This window comes from Mus pahari, chromosome 14 (genome assembly GCF_900095145.1).
Source record: "Mus pahari chromosome 14, PAHARI_EIJ_v1.1, whole genome shotgun sequence".
Taxonomy (NCBI): Eukaryota; Metazoa; Chordata; class Mammalia; order Rodentia; family Muridae; genus Mus; species Mus pahari.
The window spans coordinates 68,115,708-68,141,288 of NC_034603.1; the positions used below are offsets into that span (position 1 = coordinate 68,115,708).

Here is a 25,581-nt window from a genome sequence, read left to right on the forward strand (position 1 = left end):
GCCCTTATTTATTTATTTATTTATTTAGACCCAAGGTTTCACTGTGTAGCTCTCTGGCTGTCTTAGAACTCACTCTGTAGACCAGGCTGGCCTCAAAGTCANAGAGATCCACCTGCCTCTGCCTCCCAAGTGCAGGGATTAAAGGCGTGCATGACCAACCGTGCTGGGCCTGGTTCCCCACTTTAAATCGAGATAACACAGAACAGAGATATGGCCAGAGTCGTGAGCACCTGTAATAATCATCTTGCTGAGCCTACGTTCTCAGGACAACCCCCTTTTCCATTCATAAACACTATGGACCTTGCTCTGTCTGTCTCTCCGTCTCTGTCTCTGTCTCTGTCTCTGTCTCTCTCTTTCTCCATGGTTTTGCTATATAGATCTGGCTACCCTGAAACTCTCTACGTATAGCAGGCCTCGCACTCCGAGTAAAACCCCCCTGCTCTTGCTTCCCACGCGTTGGCATAAAAGGCATATGCCAACCTCTCTTACACACTGGCTGTTCTCTTTAGCCAGGGTCGGAGGTGGGAGATGGGACTGAGTCAGACGCCTGGAATCAAAAGCCAGCTATCTGACTTTGGGAATGCTATTCTCTCTGAGCCCCCCACAGTCCGGTGTATAAAGTGAAGGCTGAACATCACCATCTGCCTGGTCGGGGTGGGGCGGGGTGGGGGTGGGGGCTTCCTGCTTGGCGTCTAAGAGCTTAGTGAGCAGTTTGGTTCTATAGCAATGCTCAGGATAGAACAGCAGAAGGCCACAGCTCCTCACGCAGGTGACCCAACTCCCTGTGCTGCCCCCAACATCTGGATTTGAGCCAGGAAGCTGTGCCTACACTTTTTGTGTCTGCAGATGTTGAAGAATGGGTTCAAGTAGTTTAGGGTGTAGTGAGCAGGGTCACTGGCTTTAGCCACACAACTCGGGGTTCCCAGTGATCACACCCGAAGTGTGGAAGTAAAGGATAGCCCAAGACACTTTCCTACAGTCTGACAGGGCCTCCTGTGTGGCAGGAGTCTCAGGGAAGTACCAAGAGGTAGAAGAAGGCATCCCAGGTTTGGCTGTGAGAACTCCAGAAGTTGGGTGTGGCCGAGGAAGGAGACCTTTGACCTAAGCTAAGAGCGGAAGCTCTAGGAGGGAAAAGCCCCCTGCCTCTGTGGCTCCTCCTACATACCACCTCAGGAAGGAGAACAGGAAAGGGTCCTGGCTTCACTGCCTGTGATGGCCTGTCACTATGGAAGCCTCTAGTCCCACAGGACCTTAATCAAAGTGACAGCTCCCAGGGGAACAAACTCCTGGCTCCAAGAGACAAAGGCCTCGGGTCTCCATGTGTGGTGTGGCATCTCAGACCTCGAGTGACAAGGAATTAAGCAGCTTGTTGAGGGTCCCTGGCACACACACCCCCAAAGACCCCCCCCACACTTTCCTCTGAACTAGATGAGGATCTCTCCGCTTCCCCAGGGTGCTCCAGTGGCCCCAGCCCAATCTTACAACAGGCTGGAACCAGTTTTTTGCAGGACTCAAAGCCCAACTGACTTCTACCTTGGGCGGCTGCTAGCTAGCTAGCATCTCTCTATCCAGGAGGGCTGTACCTCGGGCCCAGAATTAACCAGAGCAATGAAGATGGCAGCTTCTTCTCCTCCTGGTGCTTCCGAACCACACAGTTACTAGAAACCCGTGGCTTTGTGTTCTGGTCCTAAACATAGCGGTCACCCTCTCCCACCTATAACGGGATGGTGAGATCCTGCTCCTACCTCTTGATATGGCCAACGGGAAGGTCTGGTTCTGTATCTGCCTCCCCTGCCCAGCTGCCCAGGAGCAGACACCAAGCATTCCTCTAAGGGCATCTCGGCATCTTGCATTGGGCTTGCTCTGGGGCTGCCTAAGGCCTCTGATTCCTTGACACACCCTGGATACATAGTGACTTAATTAACCTAATATTTAACAATCTAGAGGGAAGTGCTAGGCATCACATTTTCTGGTGACTCTGAATGTGGTGACCTCCCAAACCAACCCCACCAACCCTGATCCTTTTCCCATCTTGGTACCTCTCTCTCTAACAACTAAACCACCCTCCCCTTCTCCCCTGCCCCCTCCCCCATCTCTCCAAAAGCCTGCCTAGCTGAAGTCATCCATGCCTCCTCCCTCTCCCTTGGTTCCCCTACACCTAAGCTTCCAGAAACTGATTTCCTACCCGACCACTCTCTTAACCACGTATCCCTAAGTTTCACCTTTGTCCTCTGCTGGGGACATATGAAATGGCACATACTCCTGCCCACAATGGTGGGAAGGCCCCTGCCCTGTAGGGGATACCAGTTTACCTCAACCAAGCTAAGCCCATACCCTACACAAGGCTCCCCTGGCCACCGCCCAGGGATGCCGGGAGCTTTCGATCTCTGTACCAAGCTCTAGTGTGGCTCTGCTCATGAGATCCTTACTCCTCTGGGATCCAACATCAGTGTCACAGTTCTTGAGCATCTCTGGGTTCTCCTATTGACTCACTCACTGTCCCCTCTTCTGATATCTTCCTCCACCCCCACCCCCACCCCACCCCATACTCTTTCTCTCTGGTACTAGGGATTGAACTCGGGATCTCACACATGCTGGGCAAGAGCTCCACCTCCGATATCCATATCCCTAATCTTTGTTTCTTTTATTATGGAGACAGGACTCACTAAGTTGCCCAGGTTGTGTCTGAACTCTCTCCAGAGCCCAGGCTGGCCTTGAATGTAAGATCCTCTTGCCTTTGGAATAACTGGGATTACTGACCTTTGCCAATGGGCTCAGCTGTCTTCTGGGTTCTCGGCGTTCCTTTTGCTTTCATTACTTGAGAATAATCGTATCTTTACATAGAGTTACTTAGATGGCTTTTTTTTTTAAATTTTTTTTGGAGAGGAGCATATTTGAAAGCCTTAAAAATGTGAGCCTCCACATCTCCTCCCCCTCCCCCACCACCAGGGATGGAAAGATGATGGCTCTGCAGTTAAGAGCACCGACTGCTCTTCCAGAGGTCCTGAGTTCAATTCCCAGCAACCACATGGTGGCTCACAGCCATCTGTAATGGGGTCTGGTGCCCTCTTCTGGTGTGTCTGAAGAGAGCAATGGTGGTGTACTCATATGCATAAAATAAATAAATAAATCTTTTTTAAAAAAAATGTGAGCCCCCTGAACAACAGCTTGAACCTCATAGATAAAAAAATATATTTAATGAATAATATTTGATGAATAAATGTATGACTTTAAAAACAACAATCTTGCTATGTAAACTTTGAATTTACAGCTGCCCTGCCTCAGCCTCCGGATTACAAGAATGCACTACCCACCCAGTTTAAATGGAAGGCTTTTTTTGTTGTTGTTGTTGTTTTTCAAGACAGGGTTTCTCTGTATAGCCCTGGCTCTCCTGGAACTCACTCTGTAGACCAGGCTGGCCTCAAACTCAGAAATCCACCTGCCTCTGCCTCCTGAGTGCTGGGATTAAAGGCGTGTGCCACCATGCCCGGCCTTTTTTTTGGAAATGGAAGACTTTTTAACCCATCCCACACACACCTCCCCATCCTAAGTGCTCCAGAAACAGTCATCCATGAGATTTACGCAGTCACAATCTTGGGAATCCACTCTAAGTGCCTCCTTGGAGGAGTTAATGCTGATAAGAGCGTCTTCCTGTCATTTGCTAGGGACATGACCTCAGTCTGACACGCCTCTCACCTGTCCTGTGGTCATCACTCTCCCTATGAGGCCTTTGTGTCCCTGAGGCTATGTCTCAACTTCCACCATGCTCTGGGGGCACTATAGAAATGCCATCCAAAGATTAGCCGCTCTCCGGCTGGTGAGATGACTCAGCGGGTAAGAGCACCTGACTGCTCTTCCAAAGGTGCAGAGTTCAAATCCCAGCAACCACATGGTGGCTCACGACCATCCTTAACAAGATCTGACTCCCTCTTCTGGAGTGTCTGAAGACAGCTACAAGGTACCTACATATAATAAATAAATAAATCTTTAAAAAAAAAAAAAAAAAAGATTAGATTAGGCTTTCTCAAGATTCAGGGCAGCCTCTGGCAAAATTACCCTGCCGGGCTGCAAGGTGGGTTTCTTGAACCACCCCCAGGATCTGGGGTACTGATGCCTCCTGCCTCTCCCTCCTAGGCTTTTGTGGCTCTGCCTTCCTTGCCAGCCTGCAGCGCGTGACCCCCACGTATCTGTCAACAGGCATCACTTTCACAGAAGCAGTCACCCATTTCCCCCAGAACACTGCACTGTAGCCAGATGCCCCTACAGCACTGGCAGCCAATCTCCACACACTCCCCACCTACCACCCCCTACCCTTCTCCATACAAAGTCACCCCAGGCAGGGAAAGGCAGAAATCCTGGCAGAGAGTCCAGCTGCCACAGGAAGAGGGACCTCCTGTTGTTGTCAGTTGGAGCGCTATGCAAACGTTCAGACTCCCGGCCAGAAAAGCAGGACTATGGAACACTCAGCAGGCTGGAGCAACGTTATAAATGTCCTAACACTTCCAAGGGAGAGCACCTAGAACTGAAGAGACCTCCAGAGAAGATCTCCAGACTTCCACAACCCAAGAGATCCCATGGAAAGCTGTCCAGAAGCAAAACAAAACTTTCTTTGGTTTTGTGGAATCCAGAGGACATGCCAGGCAGGTGCCATACCACCGTGCTACATTAACAGGTTTAGTGTTTTTGTGTTTTTTGTTTTGTTTTGTTTTGTTTTCTGACACAGGGTTTCTCTGTGTAGTCCTGGCTGTCCTGGAACTCAATCTGTAGACCAGGCTGGCCTCGAACTCAGAAATCCGCTTGCCTCTGCCTCCCGAGGGCTGCGATTAAAGGCGTGCGCCATCACTGCCCGGTTCCATTACCAGGTTTTAAAATAAAACCTGACAGCACCACAGAGGGAAGCCACAGTCCCAAGGTCCCTTAAAGGGACCCAAAGCCAGTTTATAGGAGGGGCCCTAAGCTCAGCGCCACTCCACACTGACCTGGCCCCGTGGAGGTCTTGCCCAGGCTGAGCTGTCGAAGCCTTCGCTGATGGGCGCGTCCCCCACAATGCACCTGGGCCTGGGCTGCAGAGTTCAGCTGGATGTTGCAGACATCGCAGAGCGTGTAGGAGGGTCGTTTCCTTTCCCGCTTAGGCTTCAATGATTCTGGAGAGTGAGGTGGGCACTCAGATGCTGCAGTTGTGGGGGGCTCCTTCTCACCTGAGGGGGGTGGGCTCAGTGGCCGCTTCATACCTGAGGAAACAGAGAGGGAGACGGATATAATACAGTGGCTCTGGAATACATCCCTCAGCCAAAATGTCAAGAGGAAACACGATGGGCAGGCGGAGTACCACTGAGGTATGGGATCACTAGGGAGAGTCAGAAATGACTGCACACTGGGGAGCCGGTTGGACACAGGGTCCCAGGACCTGAAAGCAAATCTCAGAGACAGAGATGGGATCTTGGAGACCAGGTGACACTGGAGAAACACAGCAGCAGGCCAGGGGAGTCGCACTTTGAGAAGCTGTGTCCTTTTCTCAAGCCTCCAGGCAGGAGTTGACAATACTGTGACTGGCATGCCTGTGGCGCTTCCTGGAGACACAACAGCCCTCTGGCTAGAAACCCAACCATCCTGTGCCCCATACTCGGCAGGGTGACGTTCACCAATAAAGACAGCCTGCAAAACCACCCCAACCCCATCCCACATGGCTTGAGATGGCCCTACTGTCTTGGTCATGTGAGCCCTGGCCACAGCTGGCAGCTTGGTAGAGACCTAGGTCTGCTGAACACAGTATTCACATATCGCCCCAACCTAGACACTTATGTCCTTCTTACAGGCAACTGTCCCCTTTGCGGATAACCTTCCCCCCAACTCATTTCTCTGGTACTTTCTCTCACATTTCTGCTTCTGTTTCTCCTCTGGAGTTGGCTGCTAAATCTCTCTCAGACAGAACTTGTAATCACTTCTTTCCTGGTGTGGTGTGGTGTGTGTGTGTGTGTGTGTGTGTGTGTGTGTGTGTGTGTGTGTCCTCGAGTAAGCACTCGCACATGCTCATGCATGTGTGTGAGACAGAGTGCATGTGTACAATATATGTGTATGTATATGTGTGTGTTTGTCTCAGTGTGCAAATGGATGTGTGCCTATGTCTGCATGTGTGCGTGTGTGTACATGTGCACATTCACACACAAATGCACATGTGCATATGTGTACCTGTGTCTGCACGTTTGTGTTTCCTGACTCACTTTACTGGGAGACTTCCTGAGGGCAGTGCCTGCTTCCTTAAACAACCCCAAGATTTGGGGGGAGCATGACTGAGCCCATCTCTCTACTTACAGATGAACCGTGTCACCCTGTTCCATTCATGTTGAAGCCCTAACCCTTAAGCATTCTACAATGTGACTGTATTTGGATAAATGACCTTTAAAGACGTAACTAAGTTAAAATGACAGTGTAGTAGTTGGCTGCAAACCCCTTTATAATACAAAGGATTTGAACAAGGATATTTCAGAAGAAATCACCCCTGAGCCTGGCTATAACACACACCCGCTATCCCAGCTTTAATGGAGGTTTAAACAGGAGGATTGGAAGCTGGAAGCCAACCTGGGCTACATGGCTAAATGTTGTCTTTAATAATAATAATAATAATAATAATAATAATAATAATAATAATAATAAAAGAGTAAAGGGGCAAGAGGGATGGCTCAGTGGTTAAGAGCACTGTCTGCTCTTCCAGTGGTCCTGAGTTCAATTCCCAGCACCCACATGGTGGCTCACAACCCTCTGTAACTCCTGTTCCAGGGGATCTGACACCCTCACACAGACATGCATGCAGTCAAATCAGCAATGTACATAAAATCAGAATAAGTAAATAGGGGGCTGGAGAGATGGCTCAGTGGTTAAGAGCACCAACCGCTCTTCTGAAGGTCCTGAGTTCAAATCCCAGCAACCACATGGTGGCTCACAACCACCCGTAATGAGATCCAATGTCCTCTTCTGGGGTGTCTGAAGATAGCTACAGTGCACTTACATATATTAAATAAATATTTTTAAAAAAAGAATAAGTAAATATTTTTTTTAAAAAGACCAGAAGGTTTGAGTGTTGCTCAGGTGATGGAGTTGCTTGCCTAGCATGAGGGAAGTCCTGGGTTCGATCCCCAACACTACATGGACCAAGTATGGTGGCACGTGTCTATCGTCCCAGCACTCGGAAGAGTGAGAAGTTCAAGGTTATTTTTAGCTACATAGAGAGTTTGAGGACAAATGTAGGGTACATCTGACCCTGCCTATTAGGTTAATTAATTAAAGAAAATAGTAAGAAGAGAAGTCACCATGGCCACTGCCAGTCCTGTGACACTGTGATGGCTCAGCCCTTTAGCCCCAGAGCTAAGATACAATGCATTTCCGTTGTTTAAGCCTCTGTCTTGCAGTGCTTGATTATGACGGCAGCTGGAGAAAGCTAATACTTCTCCCTCAAGGTCATTTCCCAAGTCCTTACTTAGTCCCAGGCTCGTTCCGCACACCAGCTCAGTCAAGCGATGCTGTTAAGTTCTCACGGGAGCACGTATCTCTCCGCGGGGTCCATCTGACGAGGAAGGATATTACCCAAGTCCATGGCCATGAAGCTGCATGCATTCCCTGAATGTTATCCGTGAGCTGTTTGTTGTTTTAGCAGACGGTGGCCCCTGTGAAATGTGTCTGTCATTACGCATGTGGGGGCTGTGGGGCGGGTGGAAAAGTGACCTAGCTCAGAGTATTCACTGGTGATTCACGCTTCCGTCTCAGCTCCGGCCTGCACATCAGTTTTGATGTCTGAGGCCACAGCAAAGGTCTCCGTCGGCGATGGGTGGCTAATGGGATCTGTCTCATTCACCATGGGTGCGTATCACAGCAAAGCGCCACCACCGTGTAGGTGCCATTGTGCTCACACCTCCAGCTACCGTTGAGTCTCTGAGACTTGCTATATATGTTAAATCGTGTCTCTGTCCCCAAATGCAATGACAGAAGTACTCACGTTTAGAGCTAAGGTTACCGGATGAGACTGTACCAGTGTCAGATGGTGGGGTGGAATTGTGGCCTCTGAATTGAAATGCTGCCTTTTAGGGGGAGGAAAGAGGCTGGCTCATGTGGGACTTAGAAAGCTGACGAAAGTTACAGGGTTCAGAAAACTTCTAAAACTCCCAAGACTCACCAGGCTTCCCCTAAAGCTGTATCGGGAGTACAGCTCTGGGGAGAGGAGGCTCTCCCATCAGTCAGGGATCTCCCGTCAACACGGGGAGATCTGCCAGGGATGCAGTTTTCCGGAGCCATTGTCCGTGCCGGGAACGGCTTCTGAGTGATACAGCTGCCCATACATCTATATGTAACTCCAGTAACTTCCCTGGTTCACTCAGCTACACTTAGGTGGCGCAATGTCTTTGGTCCGTCTTTGATTTGTGCCCTATCTAAAGTGAAGAGACATTTGTGGATGAAGCCAGAGGAACGGTCACACAACAGGTGAGTCCAGTATATGAAGGTGATCATGTCACAGATGTGCACACAGGCTCACGAGAGGATGGACACACAGATCATCCAATGCACCTGCAAGCTGTGGGATCCTCAAGATTACCAGACATCCACTGCAATTTTGGGGAGCAACATGGGACAGGCCCCCCCTTTACAGGCCTTAACAGAACCAACCTTGAGAACCCAGATCTGTGAGACAATCAATTTCTGTTGCCTATTTTGCCTTGTTCTACTATCCCTACCTATTAAACTCATATACGGTGGGTTTGACCCTTGTATAGCCACAGGCGCCTGGGAACTTGAAGTTCCTGTCCTGGATGCAGGGTGGTGCTGCTGAGATGCGGTACTGGCATCCGTTCCAAGTGGCACCATGGGCATCTATTTGGTAATTAAGAGGGAGCTACTCTGAGCAGAGCTACACCACCCTTCCAAACACAGGAGATGTCTAAGTTGTTCCCTGGTAGATATACCAGGGACCCAAAACACTGCCCTCCCCACAGAAGACACTGGAGGTCACTCCCATCATTTTGTGAGGTTCCAAGTTCCTCTACCAATATTTAGTCCTGTCTCATCTCTAGATGGCAGATCCTATAGCTCTTCTGCCCCCTCCAACTCTTCCTCCATGCTCTGGTAGGACACAGGAAGGAGGTCACAGATGCCAGAGTTAGAGGAGGCGGCCCAGGTGTCAGGGGCCAGGTGGAGACCTCAAAGGAATGAGACTTTCTTAGCTGTCCAGGAAGAGCTCAAAGGGACAGGGATATTTTGAACTCTCAGTGCAATTTATGACAGACTGGATGGGGACATGGCTCAAGAGAGCAGACAAGTATGTGCCACACTGCTGGTTAAACCTCTGTGATATACAGCCTCTGGGATCTCAAACTGCTGGGATTCTGGGCTAATGTGTGCCCCCAGCCAGGATGCTGGGCCTGCTGTGCCCTGTCCTGCTTGAGCCAGCCTTCCCAGCTGTCCCCTGCTGAGCTACACTGCAACCAGCTAAGCCAGAACTCTCAGTTATATGGAGACATGGGCAAGTGTGGGGTTGCACAAGGCTTATCTAACCCCAACTATAAACATCACAGACTAGTACACATACACACACACATACATACACACACACGCATGAAAGCACATAAGCACACACAACAACTATACTTAACACCACCATGACTCACCCCTGAGACCTCCACTTGAGTCTTAGTGACATTCCGAGAGGATAAAATTGAGTCCAAGGGCACGGCAGTGAGCTTCCCTCAGAGACCATGGAAAGTCAGGCTAAAAACTAGGGAAAAAAAATCCTAGAAGCTTCTCCAGAGACTATATCGTTGCTTGCCTAGAATGCATGAACTTCTGGATCTGATCCCTAGCAGAAGATAAAACCCAATGTGGTAGCAAACGCTTATCCTCCCAGCATTTGGAAGAGGCAGAAAGATTAGAAGTTCAAAGTCAGTTTTAGATGTTCAAGGCCAGCTTGGGCTATGTGAGATTTCTTCTTCTTCTTCTTCTTCTTCTTCTTCTTCTTCTTCTTCTTCTTCTTCTTCTTCTTCTTCTTCTTCTTCTTCTTCTTCTTCTTCTTCTTCTTTTTCTTCTTCTTCTTCTTCTTCTCCTTCTTCTCCTCCTCCTTCTTCTCCTCCTCCTCCTCCTCCTTCATCATCATTCCTTCTCCTCCTCCTCGTCTTTCTGAAACAGGGTTTCTCTATATAGCTCTGGCTGTCCTGGAACTCACTCCATAGACCAGTCTGACCTCGGGATCACAGAAATTCATCTACTTCTGCCTCCTGAGTGCTGGGACAAAGGTCATGTGCCACCACTACTTGGCTATGTCTTCTTTTTTTAAGTATTATTATCTGGAGGGGTGGGGAAGAGAGATGGTTTAATGGTTAAGAGCACTGGCTGCTCTTCCAGAGGACCTGGGTTCAATTCCCAGCACCTACATGGCAGCTCACAACTGTCTGTAATTCCAGTTTCAGAGGATCTGGCTCCCTCACACAGACATACACCCAGGCAAAACACCAATAAATAAAAATAAATTTAAAATTATTATAATTATTTTTTAAGCTACATGTTTGTGTGTGTGTGTGTGTCTAAGTATATGCCACATGTGTGGCCCACAGAGGCCAGAAGAGGGCATCAGATCCCTTAGAATCAGCATGAGTTGCTCCATGGGTTCTAGGAATTGAACCTGGGTCATCCTCTGGAAGAGCAGGTAATGCTCCTGACTGACAAGCCATCTCTCCAGTCCCAGGTCCTATCTCTCTAGTGGTAAAGTGCATTTAGTGAGAACACCCTGTGTGCCAGACATCATGCACATAAGATCTTTTTAAAACTCCACAATAGCATCATGAGGGTGTTAATCTATTATTAACCTGTTATACACCCTACAGATCAGAGAACTTCCAGGTTCCCCAGCTAGACCTGAACTGCACTTGTTTGACTCGGATCCCTTAACCACTGCCTTGGCTCACCCATCTTGACTGAACTGCCTTGGGGGCAGGGTGAGGAGGGCACAGGCTCAAAAGGGAATGATAGGAGAATATATCTGTGTACCCTAATAGAAATTAGGGTCCGAGGGCAGGCAGAGAGGTGTCACACCCTGGGTGAGAAAAGATAGGGCCAGAGCCAAGAAGGCCAGGTGGAAGGACAAGGTGAAAGAGAAAAAGAGCATCTATGGGCCCATCTGTCCAGTTTACCCGGGTATTGGGGCTACACCTCCCTGCTTCCCACCTTCCCTCAGAGAGTGCCAAAAACTGAAGCAGACAGGGTATAGGCGTGATAAGGGGCCAGCCTATGAAAAGAGCTGACAGAGGCATCTGTCTGATCTGTATTTGTATCTGTTCCTTTGGAGCTGAGGGATGGGGTGGAGGGAGCACTCAGGATTGAGTGTAGGGAGCACTCAGAATTGGATAGAGGGAGCACTCAGGATTGGGTAGAGGGAGCACTCGGGATTGGGTGGAGGGAGCACTCAAGCACAACTACCAGGGTCCTCTCTCCACCACTCTGGATGGATGATGGATGCACTTCAGAACCCTAGGTTTTAGTGGACACCTCAGCCACTGCTCTCAAGTGAGGTCCTCTGCCTGACTGTGCAGAGGATGAGATGGAAAAGGACCGAAGGCCATAGCATACAGAGTAGAGGGTTGTCTCCCAGGAGGCCAGGGAAGAGGTCCTCTTCCAAAGGGGTAACGGGAGGAGACATTTCTAGGTCCGTTCCCAACTTTAACTGAGCATGGAGACTCCCTCAGCAAACACTTAATGAGCCCAATTACACTCTGACATTTTCCCCCATGTCTGCCAACAGCCACCCTGCATCTCTCCCAACCAGGCCCCAGGCCCTGGCCCTGAGAAGGGGGCCTGGCTAGCAGGCCAACCTCAGCTGGTCCCTGCCCGTCTGGGCTTTGGCTTCCTGGTCTTTAAGGAGGCGGGACTAAGTTGAACATGATCTCTTGGGACATTTACAGGCAGAGCTACAACGGTAAATCAGCAAGAGCAGCTGTGTGTGTGGAGGGGAGGCCAGGCCAGGCCAGGCTGTGACCCTGCCTTGGTGGCATAAAAACAGCTACTGGGTAGGTAAACGTCCATCACCTATGTCAAGTTACAGCAGAAAAACCACCTACCACCAGTCTACCAGGTCCTCAGGATGCTCGCTCAGGAGGTTTTACAGGCTCAGAGTAGAAGATGCAAGTGAACTGGGCTAGGTTCCCCTCCCCCACACACCCAGAGATGTAACTCACATGGCTATGAGCGAAGTCGGAGGAGGCCACCAGACCAGGGACCCAGTTACACAAGGAAGTTTCTGGAAGAGGAGAAGCCTAGTAACATTCCTGTCCTGGTGGAGCCAGATGCCCTTTCAGTAAGCTGGAGGAACTGCCACCAAGCTTGGTGTGGCCTCTCTGCCACCTCAGCCACCTCCTTACTGCCATCTCCCAGAGGGAGCAAAGGAAACAGCTCTTTAGTACATGCAATCAATGATACCTAGCCAAGCTGGCTGGGACCTAGAGAGCTGATGAAGGCTTCTGTCTAGCCAGTATCTGTTCACAGGGGGCTGAGGGGTGGGGTGGAGGGAGCACTCAAGATTGGGTGGAGGGAGCACTCAGGATTGGGTGGAGGGAGCACTCAGGATTGGGTGGAGGGAGCACTCAGGATTGGGTGGAGGGAGCACTCAGGATTGGGTGGAGGGAGCACTCAGGATTGGGTGGAGGGAGCACTCAGGATTAGGTGGAGGGAGCACTCAGGATTGGGTGGAGGAAGCACTCAAGCACAGCTTTCTGCCTTTCTACCACTCTGGACAGATGACAAATACGTTTCTGAATCCTGGATTTTAATGGAGTTCTCAGCTACTGTACCCCTCATGAAGAATGCAGAGAACAGAATGGAAAGGGGGTCACCTCATGACTCAGATCCCACAGGAGTCAAAGGGCCCCACCTAGAGCGCTGAGATGGGTAGCCTGAACAACAACAGCCCTGCCGGTGTCCCAGCCCATACAACAGGATGCTTGGGCCTGGGCCCAGGAAGCAGAAGCCAGGCCTGAGGTTCCACAGGACAAGTGCCAGATAGCCATGTTTGTCTCCTAACTCAAGTAGTGACAACAGAAACCTGTTTCCTCCCTGGGGACTTTTGAGTACTTAGGATTGGGAGTGAGCTGGCCAAGAGCTTTGGAAAGTCAAGCTTCCATCCAGCTCCAACAAAGGGTGAGAGGGCAGAGGAGGTGAGGGGGTGTGGTGGTACAGAGTAAGATCCCAGCCTCTATCTCTCCATGCCCTGCCCCCTCCTCACTCCTTGGTGTGTGGGTGCGCCAGGGGACCTCTCTGCTCTCTGAAAGCCCTAAAGATAGGGGCTTTCTCTCCAGAGCCTTAAGACTCCTCTGAAAGACCCACAACCCAGTCTTAGGAAGTAAGGAAGTTCTTCTTACTGTCTAACCTGCATCTCTCCTTGCGTGGTCCTCAACAGCAATTCAGAGTAACTACCTCTAATGTGGGGGGAGGGAAAGCTACCCTCAGGACTCCTTTTTTCCTCTGCTGCCTGCAAAAAGACTAAGAACCCCAACCTGTGAGAGTGGGTGCTCTGTGCCCTACGCTCTCTCCCAGGCATCCCTGCACCTACATCCTGGCAGAGCTTGCCTTGATCCCCCTCTCCTTGAAGTGCTGAGAAGAGTAACACCTCAAAACATACCCTGTCTACAGCCCCCCCCCAGCCCTTCCAAAGTAAGAGGGGGGCAGGGGAGGAGGGCCTGGAGGGAGTCTAGGGGTGGATCAAGCTAGGAGGGCACCTTCTTAGCTGAAAATAAGGATGGCCCTAGGATTGGTGGAGGGGTTAGGATATAAAGGCCTTCGATGCTCGAGAAGGTCACAGGTCGGGGCAAGTGGTGGGGGTGTTTTTTGCACTCCCCAAAGGACCCTCTTTCCTTTAGAGCCCATTATGCCGCGCCGCCACCTTCCCAACCTCAGCTTCAGGTTAAGTTCCATATCCCTAGGTCACAAGGCGGGGCAGGCAGGGACCTCACTGCTGCCCCCAACCCATCCAAGCCACCTTGCTAAAACTTGTACCCCCACCCTCTGCCCCGCATCAGTCAGTCTGCGCTGGGATCCGGGAGTCTGGCGCCCCCGCCTACCTGAACAGGGCCAAGGACGCACCCCGCTGAGCGGCACCAGGGCGATTGCAATCGCAGCTGCAGCTGCCCGGTTCCCGTCCCGCGCCTCCTCCGAGCCCGCCCCTGCTCGGCCTGCGCCCGCCCGAGTAGCTGCCAGGAGCCTCTCCAGCCCGGCTCTGGAGAACCAGACAGAGAGGGACTCCTTCCCCTGGCTGAAGAGCTAGGCCATAGTAGTGGGCCCAGCCTCCTCCCGGACCTTTTGTTTTGGGAAGCGGCAGAGACTGCCGTTCAAGGCACACTCCTAGATGCCAGGAGACATCCACTTTGCCCGGGCTGGCCGAATCCCTGCTTCACAGAGCAGAAAAGATCCCGGTCCAAAGTAACTCAGGAAGTGAGCACCAAACTTCGGACTGGCCTAGGACGGTCCAGAGGTGAGGGGAAGGAGGGGAGACTGTTGGGGAGGAACAAGCCAGAGAGGGATTTGCAGGGGTAGGGGCTGGTGTCATGACCTGATGGTACCCATGCCACTAGGCATCAGAGAATCAATCACCCGGTTAAAAAAGAAAGCCAAAGAAAAGGGTCACAGGGCTTTTACATGCTGCCCAACCCCTTCTTGACCTAAGGTGAACCCTAAGTCAGGCCACCTAAAGAGAAAGTGCCACAGAACCCCGGGGTTGCCTGGCTCACCGGGCAGGGCACTGGACTGCTATCCAGGCTCTGGCCATCCAAGCTACCAACTGACTCCTACCCCAGGGCCTTTGCCCTTGGTGTTCATCATTCTGGAACATTCCTTTGACCTTCACAGATGTATCTACTTGTCTCTGGCCTCCTCGGCTCCGTTCTCTGGCTCTCTTCTGTTCTGTCTCAGCCATCTCTTGCATCTCCCAGGTGATCGCTCTTCTGGTTGAACACTTACCTGTCTCCTCATGGAGGCAGGGCCTGTCTTTCCCGGGTACCCGAGACACCCACGCGAGGCTTGATGAATGCTTAGGAGATTCTCCACAGAGAGCTGTGGGCGGACAGATACATGTCCATTTTGAAGTTCATACTCCTTAGGCAGGCTGCTGGTACGGAACGTGGATTACATCTCAATAGGGCAGTTGGCAGTCTTTTAAAAAGTAAATCCAGGCGAGAGACAGCAGCCATGATCCACGCTGGATACACAACACCCCGGAGGGCACACATCCTCCCTCCAGACCCAGGCACACTGCTGTCCCGCAGTCCACACCCCACGTCTGTCAGTGGAGAATGCAGTTGCTCAGACTTGGAAGGGACCTTAGGGGTCACCCTATCCCTTTTACACTACCTCTGACCAGTTACCTTCCCTCCATCCTAAACTTTAACGTGCCTGTGGCAGAGACCTCACGCCCCCGTTGAATGCCCCCATCCCACTGCTGGCTAGCTCATCTCTGGGGGAGACAGTCATTTTCCTGTGATGTCCACATACTGGTCCTCCTTCTCTTCCACCTGATAAGGAACAAGCCACTCTGCTTTACATAGAGAGCTGGCTACAGCCTCTTCCATAGAGACCTCTTATCCCAGCTGGACACCTTATCTCTCCTTATGCTTCCCTTGGTATGGTCCTCCTCTTCCTCCTCCTCTTCTTCCCCCTACCCCAGTCAGAGCACACAGAACCTATCACTCCTTATCTTTGGTTTCCGAAATCCTACGCTGCCTCCCCATGACTGAGCCTCTCTTCCCAACCAAGGTAGCTCTGAAACTTTATGTCCTGCCTAGCATCGACCCAGTATTCCAGTTTCATCTCCTCCCACTGACTTGGGCTTTTCCCTTTCAGAAGAGAGTGGGGAACGCATCCTTCTGCCTCAACCCTGTTCTCGATTACTGATACCATCCCGTAACTCTTCTGCCATCTAGAAAGAGCCAAGGGCCTGTGAAAGCCCGGACCTGCTTCCATGGGATATAGCTGTGGGTTATTAGTTCAGCCCCCGGTCTCCCAGTGACTCCCTCTTTATTTTTGATGTGCTTGGAATCAAACCCACAGCCTCACGCATGCTTGGCAAGTGCTCTACTACCAAACAACAGCACAGTCCACATAAACTCTCTGGGTAGACCCTATGTGTATGCTGCTGGCCCTCCCAGTCTGCAGGGCCTCCAGCATCACTCAGCAGGGTCACAGGTGCAGGCTGTGGGCCATCACAAAGACATGGTGACTTTATCTAGATACTCAGGGATGAAACACTTCCCTAAAAGCAACTCTGCACATTGACAAACATTTGCCCTCTGAGTTTGGCCTTGTATTCCAGACCCTTCCCATAGCTTTAGCAACCCATCGACTCTGACGATTTCCAAAAGATCAGCAAGACTCTCATACTGCTGATCTGGATGGATGGGGCTCTGAGAGGTTAACTTACCTGTTCCATGTCACACAGCAAAAGAGAAATGGAGCTGGTATCTGAACCCACCTGGCTGGCTCCAGTCTTGGCTATTTTTTCCCCACCATGCCAAGGTGCTTCTAAGAGCCTATTCCAATGTGCTGGGTGACTTTCTCGAGTTTTGCCCGATAAAGTGTGACAGGATCGGGGATAAGGGGGAAATGTCTGAGAGCCTTCACTCCAGAGGCTGAGGACAGAGGATCATGAGTCTGAGGCCAGCCTCGGATACAGAGCCAGTTTTAGTCTAGCCTGGACTACACTGTGGCATCCTGTCTTAAACAGTAAAAGCAAAACCAAACAAAAAGGGTTGGGTAAGGAGGAAAGAGAAAGCATCCTTCTGTGTGACTGCAGTACCAGCTTGGTACTCCCCCTCCCCTGCCTGTCTTCCCTTCCCCCGACAAGGGATCTAGTCCCCTAGCTCTTCTTCCTCTCTAGCCAGAGAAAATGACCCATGATCTAAATAAAGCCACCAAGTCTCCAGTTTGCCCATCCTGGAACTCACTCCTGCTAGTCTCATCCCATCGCCTCCTCTTCCTCTCTGGGCAGGACCGCCCCTCTCCCCCCACCCCGAGGCACCGGTCAGCACACATCGCTAGACTCACAGAATGAACAAAATGGCTCACAGTGAGCTTGGCAAAGGCAGGTCAGACATGGAGCTCTGGCTGGCCGAGCCTGGGCAGGTTATCTCCCCTCTCTGAGCTTGTAAAACAGGGCAATGAACAAACACCAGTGCTGGGTGTTCTGAGGTCATCTTCCCAGAGTCCCAGACAAAACAGATGCCTGGCTAACAGTATGGGCACCATTCACTAGGCACACCTGGTATCTACTCTGAAGATGAGGCTGGAGGGGCTTATACTACGACCCACTTGGATCCTGGCGAACACGGGAGCTGGAGAGCCTAGCTTTATGCCCGTCCCCTTGCCCCTCACCAGTGACCTTCCCCGAGAGCTCAGTACATATAATTTCCTGTTTTCCTTCCTTTTGAGTCGGGGTCTCATGCAGCCCAGCCTGGCCCTAAAGTCACTTTATAGCAAGAAGATGACTTTGAATTTCTGATCCTCCTGCCTCTACGTCCCTAGTGCTGGGATTACAGGCGTGTGCCACCATGCCCAGTTTTATTCCTGTTGGAGATGAAACCCAGGGCTTGTGTATGCTTGATAGGCACTCTACCAACTCAACTATATCTCTAGCCCCTCAATAAATGTATATACATACATACATACATACATACATACATACATACATACATAATAAAGCATACATTATTAGAAAACATATATAAATATATTAATTATTAAAAACAGTTATGCCAGGCAGTGGTGGAGCACACTTTTAATCCCAGCACTTGGGAGATAGAGGCAGGTGGATTTCTGAGTTCGAGACTAGCCTAGTCTACAGAGTGAGTTCCAGCCAGGGCTACACAGAGACAGAGAAACTCTGTCTGGAAAAAACATATATATATATATATATATATATATATATATATATATATATATATATATATGTTTTAATAATTATCCAGTATAACAGCAGTAAGAACTTGTGGGAGCAAGGCCCCCGTGCCATAGGGATCAGGAGGCCAGGAACCTGACCCCTACTCAGCTCTTCCTCAGTCTTACCCATATAATTACACTGGGGCCAACTGAACTGCCTTAGTTCTGGGTCCATGGGTCCCAGAAGGGTAAAAGGGAACCCCAGTCATGGGTCAACATTGCACCCTATCCATCCTGGGTTCTTTATGCTCCTACTGTAGGGACAGAGTCACGGCCCCTCCTCCACCCACCTCCTCCTAAAATAGCTCTGAGCCACCATGTGGCCAGGGCGGCTCCCCACCAGCCGCAAATCCCCCTGAAATCAAATCCCCGTCCTGCCCGAAGCAGGATGGCACCACCTCCTGCCATTGCTGGGCTCAGTGCTGGCCAAGCTCCCCTCATGGAAACCCGGACAGTTGTCCTTCACAGTGACCGGGACAATCATAAATCCCTAAATAATGAGGCAGGCACTGGGAACACAGAGTCAGACAGGGTGCTAATTGGGTGGCTTCGGAGCAGCAATGCCGTGGGGACAACAGCTGGCCTCAGTTTCCCAGCCAGGGCATTGGGATAGGGGAATAGAAGGGCCTCTGAGGCCTTGGTGGGGGTGTTTCTAAGGCTCTCCCGTCAGCCTCCTGGCCAGGCAAGCCAGCAGTACTGATCGGGAATATTCTATAGCTCAGTATAGGCCAGAAGCCCAGACCCACCCCACCCCATCCAAGTCTCAAAGCGGGAAGCCTGACTCACTTCTAGCAGTGTCTGGTAATTGTGTCTTGCAGCTAAAGAACAAGCTGATCCTTCCCAACAAGCATCGGGGCAAGGAGGCAGAGAGCCCAGCCCAGACACTGAACTCGCTCCTCCTGTGAGGTCCCTAATGGATTCTTGGATGACCCCAGGGAGGCCCTTGGTGCGCAGCAATCGGGCAGAGATTATCACATTATACGTTCAAAGGCTTTGCCCACGAAGGAGCACAGCAGCTGACACCCTGACTCCCCAACTCTACCCACCCCCTCTCCTGGTCCTTGGCCACAGGAGCTTCATATACACTTCAGCAGGGATAGAGGCAGGGGGATGGATAGTATGATCTCTTTAGCACTAAGCGCGCTTCGGAGTTGGTGAGATGGGGGAGGGCCACTTGTATGTCTCTGGGTGTAATTTTGAGGGATTCGAATGAGGACAGGTGTGACTGAGACAGGCAGATACATTTGTGTTACAGCTTGGTCACTTATTAGCCACGAGGTTGGAGCATCTCCCTTCTCAGCAGTGGGGATAACAACTCCAAACTATAAAGTCCTGTCCATGAGAAGGACAAACACATTAATTACAACAGACCAGGATTAGACCTCAGAAAGAACTTCCCCTCTGCTGTGTTTTAGAAACCAAAGGCTCAAAATCGTAGAAAGACAAACAAGCTTGGGGAGAAAAAAAAACCCTCAGGGTACCCTCTCCCAAGCTGTGGGTGCCCATTCCATGTGGCCCCCAACTTGTCTACCATCTTGCACCACAAAGATACCAGCCTAACCGCACTCTTTCCCAGAGCAGAGCCGATTCGATTCCTCCTCTCAGTTAAAAATCAAAGCAATGGGCCGGGCGTGCTAGTGCACACCTTTAATCCCAGCACTCGGGAGGCAGAGGCAGGTGGATTTCTGAGTTCGAGGCCAGCCTGGTCTACAGAGTGGGTTCTAGGACAGCCAGGGTTACACAGAGAAATCCTGTCTCAGAAAAACCAAAAAAGCAATGGAAATTGTTTTGGCCTCCTCCTCACCCAGCTTTGCAGAGCCTGGGTTGTATAGAGGCTAAAGCTAGAGAGAAGGAGGCTGGAGAGTTTGGGTAACTAACAGCAGGGGCAGCCCCTCCCCAGGATGAGTGTTGGCACCCTCACTGCTCTCCAGAAAGCAGTCGGCTTCTGGGAGGACTTCATGGGAATTGCTGCCTGGAAGGGAAAGTGAAGAGCAAGAGTTAGGGGTCCCCCTGGGACAACTTTGGCTCCCTTCCTTCTTACTTCAAGAGAGGCATTCAGAAGATGCCCACAAGAGCCCTGACTATAAGCCAGGGCCAACACTACGGAAATTAAGATCTTGTGGCTCCTGACCCCACCCTTCATTTCCTGAACCTTTTATTTAATGAGTTGGTCCAGCAGGGTCCTCCCAGGAACCCACAGTTGGTCCTGGGTGTGAGACACAACCTAACCTGTCCAGAAGAAGGGAAACTGAGGGTGACCCTGGGGATTGGAGGAAGCCCGGCTCTCCGAGCCAACTGGCCAAAGCCAGTAGTATGGGGTGGCCAGGACACTCATCTTGTCAACCAGGGAATAGCTGACCACATCCAGGCGCCCTCCTCTGGCATAGACCACTAAGGGTCCTCTATCTCTGTTTCTCTCTTTCTAGTGCTAGCTGGCCTTGAACTGCCTCTGCCAGGAATGGAAAGAGTACACCATCACAATTCAGAGAAACAGCCAGCTGATACAGAGTGCATCGTTACATTCTGGGCCCTGTCTGCTCTCTTCAATTCCCAGATGCTTCCCCTAGCCGAGCTACCCAGAGGCCTCTGCTATAGATTGTGAGGACCCAGAACACAGTCTGGCTGCGAAGCAATGGTTCACTTCTATGGTTGGTCAAACACACCTCATGGGATCCCTGGGACAATTGAGCGGTAATATAAGTCCCAGTCCAGATCTGACAGGCAAGCGGGACAGGCCCACGGGAGAGGTCCGAGTCTGCTTAGTTACCTGAAACAAAACCAGAACTGAAACACCACCAACTTTGAAGACTTCTACTGCCCAAGCCCCTTGTGAGCTCTGATGGGCTTGGCTGGTGCTGCATGCGACCTGAGAAGTTAGAACTTCTGCCCAAGTGATTCTGATGTGCAGTTAAGGGGTAGAATTTTGTGCCCGGCAGCCGTCCACAGACATAACTGATCTTGGAAGTATTTTTTTTGCAGAGTTTGGCAGGGTCCTCTCTCAGCTCCCACCCCAGGGCCTCAGATTCAGGGATCTTGGAATAAAGAGTTTTTATTTATTTGTTTTAAGATTTCTTTGTGTGGTGGTTTGAATAAGAATGGCCCTCATAGGCTCATATCCTTTGAACAGTTACCCAGGAGTGGCATTATTTGATAGGATCAGAAGGATTAGGGGTTGTGGCCTTGATGGAGGAAGTATGTAGAGGTGGGGGGGGGCAGTTGGGAGTAGCGGTAGGTGGGTAGGGCTCTTGGAAGTTTCCAAAGCCCCTGCCAGGTCTAGTCTCTTTCCCTCTGTCTCTCTCTGCCTGTGGCATGTAGGATGTAGCTCTCAGCCACCTCTCCAGCTGCCATGTCTGCTGCCATGCTCCTCACTGTGCCCTAAGTCCCTGAAACTGCAAGCCCCAGTGAGGTTCTTTCCTTGACCACAGTTGCTATGGTCACTGTGTCTCTTCACAGCAATAGAGCAAACACTAAGACAACTTTGCTTTTTATTTATGAGTTTGTATGTATGCCTGTGTGAGTTTGTGTGCACCACAGAGGAGGTCAGGGGGTGTCAGGATTTGAACTCAGGACCTCTGGAAGAGCAGCAAGTGTTCTTAACCGCTCAGCCATCTCTCCCTTGGCCACTCTCCTCCCCCCTTTTGAGGCAGGGTGCCCTGTGGCCAGGAAAACTTTGAATTCACTACGTCACCAAGGATGACTGTCCGTTTCTGATCCACACCCCCGCCCCCTTCAAGTCCATGCCCAAATGCTCTATTTTGGTTTGGGTTTGGTTTGGTTTGGAGACAGGATCTGAACGTGTAGCTCAGGGTCTCAAACTCAAGATTCTCCAACCTCAGCCTCCTGAGTCCTAGGATTACGGTCCTGTGCCACCATGTCTATCTGTGGCTGCTTTTTAAACTGTACCCAGGGGGATATGCGGAACATCTGGACATAGAGATGCTAGGAAGAAAAGCCTGGCTCTTGGAGTCTTCATCCAGTGACATTGCTTGATGTTTTCTGTGCTATCCATCCCCTCCCCACCCCCACTCCCCAGCCCCCCCTTTCCTACCCCTACCTGGCTGCCATCTCAGCCTGGGAAGACCTGTTCAGCACACTCTTAGGCTGGCCTACATCTTCAGACCTGGGCTGTGACTCTCATGCCATGCTTTGTGTTCCCAAGGGCATTAGCCTGTAGGGAATGGTGTAAACTTGTCCTCAGTACATGGCCCCAGCTGGTCACCCCTCAGTGTATAACTCAACCTTGTTAAAGGAATGTAGATCTAGTTCAGCCTCAGTCTGGGACAGCAGCTTCCACAGCTGGGACCCCCAGGGAAGCAGGGCTGTGACAGAATTCCTCTAGATTTCTGCTCTGTCCTACCTTAGGCCTTGACTGCTCCTAAGAAGTGTGAATTCCATCCTCTTACTTCTCTCGGCATGGGGACAATGTGTAGTTATATTCCCCAAGGTGCACAAGGTCTAGGAAGCATCCTCCCTCTGGAGGACCCACACACCCACTGAGGCACCTGGCCTAAGGAATGCTCACTTTGCTTTCTGGAAACAAGAGCACATAGCTATAGGACATGGGTTCAGATCTTGCCTCTGAGCCTCAGTTTCCCCGTGTATAATATAAGGACAAATTCTAATAGTACTCACTTAGTGGGCCTTTATAGGTATCAAATGAGTCAATATGTATAAAGTGCTCAGTAAACATGCACATGGTAATAGTATGCGTCAGGGTTAAATAATACTTAACGATTGATCAATCAGTCAGTCAACAAATAGTGCTGACTCAGTGCTGGTCAGGGAAGGTAGGGTCTAGATCCCCACCTTACAGGTAAGGAAGTGACTTAGCCCATAGGACACCGAAACCTCAGGTGTGTCACTTCAAACTTTCTCCCCCTCAGTATTCTCAGGCCACTTCCTCACTCCTCTGGTGCCTGGCCTGGTCCAGGTGGGCACCGTGCCCCACACTGACAGAGGCCCCTTTATACCATTGCCCAGGGTCACACCCTGAGCTCCAAGCCACAGCAAGACAAGTACCCTGTGTCTGAGTCTGTTTCAGGGCCAGGTCTGTGGCCAGTGCTAGCTCCAGACATGTGACTCTGGATGGGTGGGGTCATGCATCCCCTCCCCAGCCAGCATTCAGGGGCAGACACTCCAGGCTTTGGTTCCTACCCTGCACAAACCCTGGAACCAGACTCTAGCTTCTAAACTGTTTTTAATATCAGGAGGAAGGGAGGTGAGGTAGGCCATGATAGGGTCCCGAGGGTGGGAATGGGCTCTTCCCCTTCTGTCTTGCTAAATCTCCCGACCTTATCCTCCTCCTGAATGGGAAATGATGGCCACCTCACCTGATGGCTCCGTCTCTCCCTCTCACCTTTTCCCCCCTCCAAAATATTCTCTACACACAGAGGGAAGCTAGGGGGTAGATCCTAACATAAGCAAGGGCCTTGGTTCTATCCTCAGCAATGCTACATAGATAGATAGATAGATAGATGATAGATAGATAGATAGATAGATAGATAGATAGATAGATAGATAGATAGATAGATAGATAGATAGATGTTTTTTTAAAAGTAAAGCCCTTAGGAGGCCAAGATAGTTGGGTTGCTGTGAGTTCAAGCCCAGCTGGGCTATTCCATGATGCCAGGTTAGCCTAAGGTAAAAAGTGGGACCCTGCCACAGACAAAAGCTCTGAGGTTCCCTGCCTTTGGGAGAAAATCCTCACTCAGCTGGAAGGTGTCTAATGATACCAGCCACCCCTGCCTTTCAAAACTGCAACATTGTCATTTACAAAGGTTACACTAAAGACTTACTAATGAATTACAAAAGGAGGAGAAGGAAGAAGCAAGCAAGCAAGCAAGGGAGCTGCAGAGGTGGCTCAGCAGTTAAGAGCAAGCATTGTTTGGTTTCTGTCACCCACATCAAATGGCTCACAGCCCCCTGTAACTCCAGCTCCAGTGGATCCAATGTTCTCTTCTGGCCTCTCCAGGCACCTGCACACACATGGCAGAAAAACCCACACAGAAGCATCTCTCTCTCTCTCTCTCTCTCTCTCTCTCTCTCTCTCTCTCTCTCTCTCTCTCTCACACACACACACACACACACACACACACACAAATAAATAAATATAACCCTCAAGCCAGATGGTGGTGGTGCACACCTTTAATCCCAGCACTCGGGAGGCAGAGGCAGAGGAGGCAGAGGCGGCAGAGGCAGAGGCAGAGGCAGAGGCAGAGGAGGCAGAGGCGGCAGAGGCAGAGGCAGAGGCAGAGGCAGAGGCAGAGGCAGAGGCAGANGGCAGAGGCAGAGGCAGAGGCAGAGGCAGAGGCAGAGGCAGAGGCAGAGGCAGAGGCAGAGGCAGGCGGATCTCTAAGTTCAGTTCGAGGTCAGCCTGGACTACAGGGTGAGTTCCAGGACAGCCAGGGCTACACAAAGGAAACTCTGTCTCAGAAAATAAAAACCTGCAAAACAAAAACAAAATAAAACCAAAAAAACCCTGTTTTTCCCTAATCTCATAATGTTTATAAGTAAGTTCACAGTTTTGTGCTGGGCCGTAGTCATGTGGCCTACAGACTCTGGGCTGGATGGCTGAGCCCTTCTTGTCCTCTTTCAAATCCTTCTTTCTTCTCCCAGCACCTCCACCCCGCCCCTCCCACAGATTAACTGAGATATAAATACTACTTGCCTACTAAAAATATTCCCGGTAGAAGCGACAGTGCGATTTACCAGACACTGGCAAGGAGAAAACACATTCTTGACTGAACTCGACAAATCAATGAAATCTTGACCACAGGTCTTGTTTTCAGTCTTCAGTCTTCCCAAACTGGATAAAGTTACCTAGTGATGCTCACACTCACACCGGGGGAGCCGGGTACCCAGAGCCTGCGGCTCCCAGACAGATGGATGGATCAAATCCCAGCAGCTACATACACTGATGCTGATAAAAAGAGTTTTGGTTGAAATTAAAATGGAATGACTAGCATAGACATTTGTCCCACTGTACCATAGGGAGGAAAATCTAAAATTAAAAAAAGAAGAAAAAGAAAAAAGAAGAAAACCTCACCAAGGGAATGAAGTTGAATTAAGTAGGGTGACTAGAGTTCAAAGTGGGAAAATGTCCCCCTGAAAATGCCCATGTTGCTGGCATGTTTTGATTTAAAATGTTTGTATTCATAACATCCTGGGGGTTAAAATATCCAGGTCAAAATAGCCAGTGCTCACCCAAGCTATTTCTGTACCGCTTTCATTTCCATGTGACAGATGGTCTAACCACATCAGGGTCTTTCCGTCCCTGGAGTCCATTAAGCCTTCCCTCCCAAGTCCTGGGCTTTCTATCCTGAACGCTCCAGCTTTGGGCTCCTCCTCCCTCTTGCTCTGGGCATCTTCTCCATGAGAAACTTCATAGCCCTTTCTAAAATAGGTTCTCTGTCTTGCCTCCTTGTTTTTCTTTTTAAGGATTTATTTATTTATGTATCTGAGTACACTGTTGCTCTCTTCAGATACAACAGAAGAAAGCATTGGATCCCATTATGTGTTTTTTTTTTTTTTTTTAAGATTTATTTATTTATTTATTATATGTAAGTACACTGTAGCTGTCTTCAGATACTGCAGAAGAGGGAGTCAGATCTTGTTACGGATGGTTATGAG

At 50.4% G+C, this 25,581-nt stretch overlaps 1 protein-coding gene across 1 annotated transcript in view; it reads right to left on the bottom strand.

Annotated features, from left to right (window-relative positions):
• Znf385c (zinc finger protein 385C) overlaps window positions 1-25,581 on the bottom strand; it is a 57,599-nt gene that overhangs the window by 24,297 nt on the left and 7,721 nt on the right. The window contains exons 2-5 of the mRNA XM_029546141.1: window positions 19,831-19,924; window positions 14,088-14,242; window positions 5,199-5,231; window positions 4,980-5,144 (exon numbers count right to left, since the gene is read on the bottom strand). Of these exons, the coding sequence (XP_029402001.1) occupies window positions 4,980-5,144; window positions 5,199-5,231; window positions 14,088-14,242; window positions 19,831-19,924 (447 nt within the window). The remainder of the gene's footprint in view (window positions 1-4,979; window positions 5,145-5,198; window positions 5,232-14,087; window positions 14,243-19,830; window positions 19,925-25,581) is intronic.